Consider the following 11,450-nt stretch of genomic DNA (forward strand, 5'->3'; position numbering starts at 1 on the left):
GTACTGCTTTGACTCCATTCATCACAAAACCGATGACGTTAAACAATGGCTGTTATATTGTTTCTGTTTAAACTAGGTGTACACTTCCTGGAAGCCTTCAGGAAGCTTTCAGTTTGAGCCGAATGAACACAATGGGGCTGAGTAAGAGTGAGTAAAGCTTCTGGTAAAAGGGCTATGAGCCGCACCATCTGAAGAACATTTATTTTGAAACTGTTCGATAGAGGCTGAATTCTGTTTTTTTATCTGTCGGTGAACTGGAAGCATCAAGGAAGTCCCTGTTCAAACTCATTCATGCGTCCTTTGAATTGACTCAGCTGTCATTGAGGACAGTTTGAACAGAGCAACCTTTTAAATATGACATCCATGTGTCAACACATGCTTTCACACTAGCCTGTCTGTACATCGTCGCTTCAGTATCTGTGTTTTTATGGCAGTACTTGTAATCCATTCTTGTTTTTTTTAACTTTAAGAACCCTCTGAACTTTTTTTTTTTAAATTGTAAAAAAAAAAAAAAAACTGAATTACACCTCTTAATTCTGAGCTGCATGTCTGTCTGACCCGTAAACCCTCTCAACGATCCCACTTCCTCTCGAACACCTTTTAATCTGTGCACATACGCGCATTTATAGATTTACTATCACATGTCGGTATGTGTCATCTCATCCCCTGGTTCTGGTAAGTGTGTTTATAAACGCGTAACACTTCATTTACAACCAAAGTAAACCCCACCCACCCATCACTTTAGCCTACAGAGATGAGTCAGTGCGGTGACGATACTGTACACTGCCTTCCACGCTTTCTGTCTGTCCTGTGATCTGTCACTCCCCCTCCCTGACCCCGACAAAACTTCCATTACAAGACACGTGAAGGGAGTAAGACGCTCGGCGAAGGAGGAAGAGAGAACAATGGAGGTTCACTTAAATATATTTTATTCAAAACGTTATATAAAAAAAAAAATAATAATACACAGGTTTTTGAAAATATATAAATTCAATAAAATAAATTGAATCACATATCTGCTCGGCAGAGAGAGTTAAACAAGAGGCCCGGAAGCCTCTTTGTACAGTACGGTAAAAAAGAAAAGAAAAGGAGCATCCTGTCTCCAGCTCCATGCGAGTAGATCTCCATCAGGCCAGATCTGAGCCCTCAGTGCAGACCAACATTCAGGGGTTGGTGTAAACGTTTGACATTAGAGTGTTTGAATCTGCTACAACTCCGAGGCCACCTCGGCATATCTGCGATGTGATGGTTTCAACCGCACCCTCCGCCGTGACTCTAAATATTCCGAAGTCCATTCCCTTAATGTCGACCGGCAGGATCTCTCCGGCACAACAGTCCCGGCCGGTGCTTTTCTCTCCGTAGAAGCTTCTGTGCACGGGTGCTTTTCTTTTAATGCGGCCCTTTTCAACCTCTCGTACGTCTTCGTCACCGAAGGGTGCTCTGTCCGTGTGAAACTGGGTGTCGGGTCTCTAGAGGTAGTGGGTGTTGAAAGATTAATCGTGTCATGGAAGATTAATGTCCAACCGGAGGCTCCCCGTGCTTGAGTTTGGTTCTTGTGGTTATTCGGGAGCGTTTCACAGCCTTCTGTCCAAAAAGAGCATTCTGATTGTCTTTGTAACCACGGCGATGCAGCCTCCGCCTCGGATCCCTGATGCGGAGGCTCTACTAACCCGTGTGCTGCACTGCTACTTGGTAAAAGCTGCCATCTTGAAATAAAGACCAATACAGTCAGAAGGTTACGCGGCAGCCCGCTCAGAGCTTGTAAGGGAACTCCAGCAGGAAATCTTTCACGACGTGCGTGACCGGCAGCTCCGATATCTGACTCTCTCCTCCGCACACCTCCATGATCCGCCTCCTGCACAGCTCCTGCAGCGTGGGCTCCCATTTCCTGTACGGCGTGGTCAGGCTCTTCTTGGGCGAGTTCACGTAATACTCCAGGAGGGCAAAGAGCGTCGGGAAGGAGCGCTGGTTGCCGGCGAGCGAGAACTTCTGCCGCTTGTAGTCGATGCGCACGCTCACGGGCCCTTTCTTGTCGAGGTAGGACAGGGTGAAGAAGACGTCCTTCTGCCGGCTGTCCCGGATCAGGAAGCTGCCCAGCGGGGCGTCGCGGAGCATGCAGTGGGCCTCCTCCACTCCCAGCGGGCCCCAGTAGAAGCCGCTGCGCTCGAGCTTGGCGGCCGTGTCCGTGATGATGCTGCAGTCCTCCTTGGAGGCGAAGGTGGGGAAATGCGTCAGGTACACAGAGCGGGCGGGCCCGGTTTTCAGGCTCGGGTTGGGACCAGCCTGGCGCTGAAGCTGCTCCGACTGCTTGCTGGTCGGCGCTGCCGCTGATGAAGAGGACGAGGGTGCTGGCGATGTGCTCGGTAAGGCGGTCCGCTCATGGCCTTCCACTGTGCTGTCGGCTACCATCCTACAGTGGAGAGAGGCCCTGAAACCTCTCCCATGTCTAACCACCACACTGACATCCTGCAGGAAACAGAGAAGAACACGCAGGTTAGTTATCAGGACGGCCAAAAGCTTCCAAAAAGCCTTAAAAAGACCAAAATAATGATCAGATTCTGGCCTGACAAAAGGGGTTTCCAAACATTTCAGTTTCTAGGCTACAAAATAGAGGATGGCAACATATATATTTTATCTATTTATTTATTGCATAAAGATGATTTGGCTTAATTATTTTTTGTATTTTAGGTTCATTTGTCTTCTTGTGGATTTGCAAACCCAACTCTGGGAGTCACTGTCCCAACACATCAGAGCTGCCTGTGCACTGCTAGTCATGTAGTCTTTCCACAGGGTGGTGCTGTTCTTCACAGGACTGGAATGTGTGGTTTTGCTGGTAAACCCACATCCAATTCACTGTACCATCCAGATCCACACAAATATACGTATAAACCATCTGGCCTTATCGATCTAGCAATTAAATGCCAAAGTCTTTATATATGGGTCCCATCTATATTTCAGATGGGACCAGAGCACTGGCACAGAACCAGCTTGGGTTTTTTCCTCTGGATTTTTTGCTTTGTTTGCTTTGAGGATAAAAAAAAAAAAAAAAAATCCAATTTGGAAGTAGCAGTGGGTGCTGACAGGATTTGGCGACTGAGATGAGACAATAAACTGGGTTTGTCTAATCTCGACCTGTGCAGCACGTGATTCATATCTAACCCCCCCCTGTCTGGGATTCATGATGCAAGTTGAAAGTGGTTCAATATTCCAGGAAAAATGTGATGATTAACAGCAGGAGGTGTGGCGAGAATCACGAATGCTTTGCAAGATTGATCCTTCAGCAGAAGTTCACCAATCCCGAAACTGTTTACAGTGCAACTCGTCTGCTGGATATTCACCATCCGAATTAGTTCCAATCTGATGGATTTATAATAATAAAAAAAAAACGCAGAATACAGGCACAACTGCGGAAGATCCATAAAAAGAACGGCCTTTTTTTTTTTTATTCCGATCATCACCCTTTAAATCAACGATCCATCAACTCTCAATCACAAACCGAAGGGGGAGAGAAAAAAATCCTCACCGTTTTGTTTCTAACAGCAGCTGCGTGTTATGGATCCGCCAGTCTGTAATCCCAAAGAGCCAAATGTTGCGATGGTTAAACACAATGGAGGTAAATCCTGCGGGCTTCCGGCGGAGGAGGGGAACATTGGACGGCTCCGGACTCAGAGTCTGCGTCTCTATATCCTCACCGGCTGATAACCGGCCGTCGGCTCGTTTGCCCTCCAGTGTGAGTGGATGCCGGTGAATAGTTGAGTTTTTATAAGGCGCCACATATGTGACTGGGGAAGCCGAGACCTGAGGCGAGCGAAGCGCGTGATTGGACGAGGCTTTCGCGGTGGGCGTGTCTTTAGCGGCAGGCCTGCAGTTTCTCAGAAACGAAAGTGAAACTCGGCGCTCCGATCTTTATCCCCGACTCTTTTCAACTTGCTTCTCTCTACACCGCAAAGCCACATGACATGATAGTGGGGCGTTTACAGAAAGACAGGTGACGGATTCGAGTAATTAGCGCGTTTCCTACATACTCCCAATCTCGATGTTTGGGCGCAAGAGCCCCGACTTTGCTGTTTCAGTCATGCATTTCTGCAGTTATAGTGCAGGATGCAGACATAGCAACAGCGCGGACAGGTTTATGTAAAAAAAAAAAATGTACGTATATTTTGCAAATATCTGGCACAGCATTACGACCACCTGGCCACTGCAGGTGCAGAGAGTTGATCTATTTCATAGATTCTATTCAAAAAGGAAAAACCATGTCACACATATTGCAAGTCCTTGTTTTTTTTTTTTCTAATTAACTGCCATTCTCTCTTAAAGTTGCATTATTAAATGAGATCTATGAGGAAGAGGGATTTTAATACAGACCAAATAAATAAAAAAAATGCACTGGATCTTACTGATTTAAATTGCAATAGAGACATCAACAATAGACAATTACCAAAACAAGCTTTGTATTTGTTCGTTATAAAAGTTTTCATCTAAGCAGGACATCGTTTCGAGAAATATCGTCATTCATAGGGATGACCAACAACACAAGTAGATGAAAAAAAAAAAATCCTTAAATCATCCCAGACTGTGGAAATCACGCTTGATCACGCTCAAACCAACTAACTCTGTCCCCTTTCCCCTTCCTCCAGACTCTGGAACTTTGATCATGAAACGCAACATTTACTTTAATCTGTGAAGAGGATTTTTGGACCACTGAGTAACACTGTGTAGTTGCCCTTATCTCTGCTGTTACCGTGTTCTTCCTTCCACCCAACTTTCTATGTATATATATATATATATATATATATATATGTATGTATGTATATGTATATATATATATATATATATATATATATATATATAGATATATATATATATATATATAGATATAGCTATATAGATATATAGATATAGATAGATAGATAGATATAGATATGTAGATATAGATATATATACATATATGTATATATATATATATATATATATATATATATATATATATATATATATATATATATATATATATTCTTGAACATTTCTTTAGAAGAAGAAAAAGAACTACACACTTATCAGTTGACTCAGGGCTTAAGGATGAAGTCATACCAGTGGCCACTTCTGTTTTTATATAAACTCTGCCGGTTCTTCTGCAAAACACAACTGAAAGAACATATTCCAGTGAAAATATGCTGCCGTGATTCATATTTTCAGTACTTACTCAGAAAGATGTAAAAAGCCTATATTGAGCGTCTCAGTTGAGAATTTTGGTTTCTAATATAGAAATAACACTGAATTGAGATCATCAGGGTTTTTATATATATATATATTTTTTTTCTTGACTGGTTGGTTTTATTTCACATCTCATCAGCTGTGAAATCTGTCATCGAGTCAGAGGCATTTAACCGTTTTGTTGCCGCCATGTCTGGAAGGCTTTTATGCCGGCTAATTACAGAGTCTCGTAGCAATTCCAGCAACAGACAGACCTGTTTCATTGAACCCTCCTAGAATTTCCCTTCAGTTCACCATTCCTGATTTTTAAAAAATGTTCTCCGTAGCATCTAACGCAGAACACCATTAAAAGGAATCAGACTGCCGTACATGATAAATACGCCTCACCCTATAAAGTGCCCTTTAATAATATAATGCTGCTGTTGTGCTATTGTTACCCATAATTCAAATATACATAAGTCTGCTTTCCTGATGCTTTGGTGCTTGGATCAGTGATCAGTGATCAGGTGATCAGATAAAGCTTGTTTGAGATAAAGGGAGGCCGTAAATGCGCCTTACGGGAACATCGATGGCACTTTTTGTTTCTGTTGTACTTTATGATCCAGTTGTTGTTGTCTTCTCAGGGCCCCCATGTTTCTGTCGGATTCAGCCGAGCGTCCCGGACTGACAGTGCTCCTCGGAGGGAAACCTCGTCATCTTGTTTCAAGTAAACACAAACAGCAAAGCCCTGACACCACGGTTCTTCTCGGGTTCCCAGCAACATGAACAGAAACTTAAGGAAACATGAAGTCAGTTAAAGAGGCCGTCCTGTAATAGATTATTCAGGCTATAAAATTGAGCTCAGAGTGGTTTTGTTTCACTTTCAAGTAGGATTGAGCGCTGTGTGGCGGTCCTGCTCTACCTTTGTTAATGGTGTGAACTTTCTACCTGTCGAAAATCAAGATTTCAGTGACAGGTGTTTGCATATCATTCTGCGTGAATAGGCTTGCAACATGCTAATGTGGCCTCCAAACTTACAAAGGAGTCCTCTTTTTGCTGCGTGCACGCATGGGTTGGCCTGACATTATTGTGTGCAACCACCAATAAGCCTTTTATGGATCCTCTTTTTGAGCTTTCCATTGTTTTTTTTGTTTTTTTTTACCCTTGAGTGCATGCTGGTCAGTCAGGGGAAAAAGAAACTCAAAACCAGACAGAGGGAGGGATTTAAGTAGAGACTGGGTCTCACAGCGCTCTTGTCGGAGTCAGCTTAATGAGGAACACGTCCCAACTGTGCGGATTCTGCTCTTACTGCATGGCTTTGTCGGGTGTCCTGCATGCATTAGGGATTTCTGTAGTATTCCCTTCAGTGCTGTGCAGCTTTGTAACAAGAGGTTGTGACTATCACCATGCAAATTGTGTTGATTTGGACACACGTGCCTGCACCATAGGTTTCATTTCTGTTAAAAAGGGAGAGACGGCGGTGTTGTGTCTAAAGGCAGCTGTCTGCCGGTTAAGGCAACTGCTATCGGGCACGTTGCATCACACTTTGTTGTTGTTGTGAAAATCATCTGCAATCATTTTATCCAATACATTAGTATGATTACAGTTCGCTGTGCTTCCATGCCAGTGTTGGCATTGAGAAAGGCCTTAACCATGATTCACAATCATCAAAGCCTCTCTCGTTGCACTGTACATTTTGGCTCTGTGTCATAAATCCCTCATGTGCTTGATGTGTCCTCTGAGACGTTACTACTGACTGTCATCTGTGGCAGTTGAGTGTTAGCAAATGAATCAGCATGAGGGAGTCATGACAAGCCTTTTTTTTTTCTTCTCTCACTCTCTGCAGGAAGACCCTTTCTCTTCATGCTATGGTGTTTTTTGCACAGATATGGTGGCTTGCAAAAGGACTGATAACCCTAGAAAGGTTTCACATTTCCATACGTTACAACCTAAAAACAAAAATGTAATGTATTGGCACATTATATGATAGACCACGGTTGTTTAAAACCGTGGTGTGCAAGTGGTATTCTGTTCTTCATCAATACTTTGCAGAACCGCCGTTTGGTTTTTGGTGATTTGTCTCTTCCAGCGCTAGCAATGAAACTTTTTGCCAGATTTCTTCGAAAAAAGGTCTCACAATTGAATCAAATTGGAATGAGTCTTGCCACACATTCTCAGTTGGGTGTAGGCCTGGACCTTGACTAGGCCATTCTAGCCTGTGAATTTGCTTTAATCTAAACTTTTCCACCGTAGCTCTGGCTGTATTTTTTCAGGGCCTCGTTCTGCTGGAAGGGGAGCCTCCGCCCCGGTTTCGTGATTGCGCTGTAGTACCTCCATGCTTCTTCCCATAACCTTTGACCCCACCCCTACTGAAGAAAAACATCCCCACAATATGATGCTAACTGATGGGGCTGGTGCATTTTTGGTGAGTTATTCGCCACAGATAATGTTTTGCATGTAGCTGTGTGGAAAAAAAAGCAACAAAGCTAAGACGGTTATTGAAATTTGAAGAAGAAAAAAAAATCTCTACTTGTCTAAGGAACTCCTTGTTTGCAGACTCCAGAGCTTTATCCTTGATGATGCTGCCTCTGTGCACTACTGTTGTCTAATAAACCTTTGAAGGGTTTTGCAGAACACACTGAGATTGAATTACATACAGCCAGTCTCCATTTAGAAAGCGGGTCACTGCAGAAGGCTGCCGTTTCAGTGGCAGCAGATTGAAATATACTCAGGAGGTCTTAACCGTCACGTGCAGAAACACAAATATGTGATTATGTGTAACTGCTTTGTCCCAGGTCTGTTTGTCTAAAGAAAGAGTACACCTTTGTGTGATTGAGGTGCAGCTATTTCCCCGTCTGTGTCGCTCTGTCTATCCTTTCTGAAACAGTTTCCGCCAGTCTCATTTGCATATGGCCATTTCCCAATTTCCTTGTTTATCTTTTGCTTTTGTCTATCGTAATCTTCGCACCAGGGAAAGCAGTGCTGGTATGAGGAAATAAACGTATACTCTTTATCTGCACCTTGCCAATCCAGCTGATGCTCCTCTTTACCATTCATATTTATATGCAGACAGCGATGAGTGTTCCCGTAAAAAGGAACCGGCCTACCCTCTTTCAGTATTGCTGCACAACAGGGAGTACTTTCATTATGAAGACTGCAATAATTTTCCTGTTTACTTCACCGTCTTCCTGTGAAAGACTTCTGGATTTTTCTTGCTTCCATTTCTTGTTCCCAACTTCCAGCTCTGAAGCCCATGTGCTGTCTTTCGGAGCAGTGGTTAACACCATGTAAATGTCGCTTATGATTCTTCCTTAACGCCTCTATGTTTTAGACGTTCTGGCGCTGTTCTAACCTGCGATTTAAATCAGAGATATATATCAAAAGCAGTGTTGTATAACGTTGCCGTTCATCCTTGATTCTTTTGCCGTTTTATTTTGACTGAGCTAAATATAGTAACCCAACAGTCCCTCAGCTGTAACAGCATGACTTCATAGAAATAAATTGTAACGTTTGAAAAATTGAAGCTGAAATTTTTTTTTTTTTTCTAAAACGGATCAAAATGTCAATCCAAATACAAGACTTGTGACAAATTTAGAACAAGACTTTTCATGTAAAAGTTTTGAGGAAACGATCCGTCATCCAGGCTTTTCTTGTCTTCTTTGGCAAACAAACCGAAATCTTCCCAGTCCAAACAAATCGACGTCAACCCCAGTCGCCTGGACTTGAAAACAATAGTCCATTTTTTTCTGTTCCTTCTTAAAGTTACTGGCTTTCTTATTTGTGCAAGAAGAAGACAAGAGCTAACAGGCCTTGGGGGAGCACTTGGCTCCAGTTGCTGGATTATGAATTGATCGAGTAGTTCCTGTATTTTCTGTCAAAACATAATTCAGTTTGAAGGAAAGAGGAAGGATTATTGCAGCTGCAGTTCACTGAATCTCTGCTGATTATTGTTAGGCCAACGGTGGAAATGTGTTGTCTCTATCTGACGATAAAGAAAAGAGAAACCAAGCAGGTAAAGTTGCTGTGCAGCCTGGGAAATGTGAGGGCATGTGCCCTATGGCCTCTGTAACACAACTCAATGTGAAAGCGAATCTGTTGTAACTGTAATCTGATAATTCCCGATGTTTCTGGGAAACACAAGACACTTAGGAGCATTTTGAATTGACATGAAATTCCTCAGAAAACGCTGTTCCCCTGCTATCCTGAAATGCAACTTTCCAGAAAAAGGTCATCCAGAACTCTTTGCTTAGATACGCAACTCCTTTGGGCCTGTGCAATTCATCTCTGATTAATGAGTGGATCACATGGGGCCTATTTCTCTCCCCTCTTTTCCTCTTTTCTCATCATCCTGTCTGTTCCAAGAACTGATGCTAAAATAGATGCTCATTCGATAAAGTGAAAAGAACATATCAGCAAATATAATTAACCTATGGATGTCCTGATCTGAACCCAAGTAATGACTTGGTTTCCCAATCATGTGGTTATCAAATGATTAAGTGTTGCACTGTTTTTAATTAGTTTTGTCAGCCGTGACACCAAACAGCCGTGCTGATGCAAGATTTTAGCTTTATTACAATTTCTGCGTGCACCAGTTTGCAAAACTGCAATGAGATGTACATATAATGTTGTCCTTCAAGTTTCACTATAATGATATTATGAGTTTTATTCTCGAAAAAGTTCTTTAATCTTGTACACCTAATATTATGACATTATTCTTGTAATTTCCTTCTCAACGTTTGTAATAGGGCCATTGCAGAATAAAAAAAGTATAATTATCGGCCACACAGGAGTAAATTTCCACAAAAAAAAACCTCAGAAATTGTGAAAACACTTGGATGGTGTCTGATGTTGAATTCGTAAATGTTAAATGTTATGAAAATATTTTTTTTCCCCGCAACAAAAAAATAACAATAAAATTCCCCAAAATAAAAACAAGATAATCTTGTGACCCCTATGTGATGTCTCCTGATCCCCCACTTTGGAGGCCTCTGGTGTAATTTGTTTTGGTCACTGTGAAGAAACATCAGACAAAAAAAAGACACCAGTCATTAGGGATATTTAAGGCAAATGGGACAGTTTTGTACACATACGATTGATATAAACTTCACCGATATATGTTACAAATCAAATTATTGATGTAAATATCAAAAGAGATATTTGCTAGCGGTAATGTCGCACACCAGCAAACTGCTTCAGAGGGAAAGAATCATCAGCAGAAGCAAGATCTTATTATGCTGGCATCGAGAACATCATTAATGAGTGAATTGATAATGATAGTGTGTTATTTCATAGCACTTTAAAGCAACTGAGTTTCAAGCTTATCCATGGCATTCCTTTAAATTAGGCGTCAGACCGGGATTTGGTAAAGTAAAAGAGAGACCGTACTGGTTGCTGCGTCATTCGACCCACTCTGTGCGTTGTGTTCAGATACTGGACCACTGGAACAACTGTCATCATGCTTAAAGCCAAGTGTTGTGCTTTTGTCCCATTTTCTGTAAGGTTTGTTTGCACAGGTTCAACTGGAGCCATACGGAAATACGTTAGCTTAGCACTTCAGCAAGCTGGAACACGTCCGCTGCTGTAAAATCTAGACTTTTTCGAAACTGATTCCAATTTAAAACAGATCTTGAAATGTATATTTTTTTTTAAAGACACCCAAACCCAACTGTTTGAGCATGAGGATGTCGTTGTGTGGCGGTTTTATGATCTTGTCTGCTTTAGTTGCGTTTCCCTGGAAGCGTTACAGAGAGCATGTTAACTCTGCCGGTTTGGTTCATTCTCCACCGTTTTGGATGGTAAAAACAAAAATAAAAAATCATAGAAGGGCCTTTGCTTTTTCAGGTACTGAAACCGCTTACTGTAATGCACTTGCAGCAAATGAAACAGTGTCTCAAAGAAACCAGTCAAACAGGATTACTTCCACTATCATCACAGACGGGGTTCTGGTAACATGATTTCTGAGGAAGTGTCGATCCACGGAGAAACTTCCTATTAACTTGGAGAGGATTGACCGTTCCAGATGCCTGTTTTACAATCAGCATTAAGAACATTTTATATTTAGCAGTTATATAGATTTGCAGCAACTGTAAATAGTTTCCTGGTGGTATGAAAGAGGTTTTCTTTGAAATCCGGTGATTTCATCCTGTTGTCATGTGTGGGAGTTGATTAACGGACTTCTGCAGAATTCATTAACTCACCTACCCACATTTTAAATGTTTAGGAAGAAAGGGAACCAGCTTGGCAAAACAAAGACTAAA

At 42.1% G+C, this 11,450-nt stretch overlaps 1 protein-coding gene across 1 annotated transcript; it reads right to left on the bottom strand.

Moving 5' to 3' along the window:
• Positions 1 to 1,628: 1,628 nt before the first annotated feature.
• Positions 1,629 to 3,793, bottom strand: socs1a (suppressor of cytokine signaling 1a). The gene is made up of 2 exons (XM_012873074.3): positions 3,524 to 3,793; positions 1,629 to 2,466 (listed from the first exon to the last, which is right to left on the bottom strand). The coding sequence occupies exon 2, from the start codon at positions 2,407 to 2,409 to the stop codon at positions 1,753 to 1,755; it is 657 nt and encodes a 218-aa protein (XP_012728528.2). The 5' UTR covers positions 2,410 to 2,466; positions 3,524 to 3,793; the 3' UTR covers positions 1,629 to 1,752.
• Between the last annotated feature and the right edge of the window lie 7,657 nt (positions 3,794 to 11,450).

The sequence above is a fragment of the Fundulus heteroclitus genome, chromosome 16, assembly GCF_011125445.2.
Source record: "Fundulus heteroclitus isolate FHET01 chromosome 16, MU-UCD_Fhet_4.1, whole genome shotgun sequence".
NCBI lineage: Eukaryota > Metazoa > Chordata > Actinopteri > Cyprinodontiformes > Fundulidae > Fundulus > Fundulus heteroclitus.

Excerpts from the sequence above, each read along its gene's own strand:
- socs1a (XM_012873074.3), bottom strand. The coding sequence starts at position 2,409 with ATGGTAGCCGACAGCACAGTGGAAGGCCATGAGCGGACCGCCTTACCG.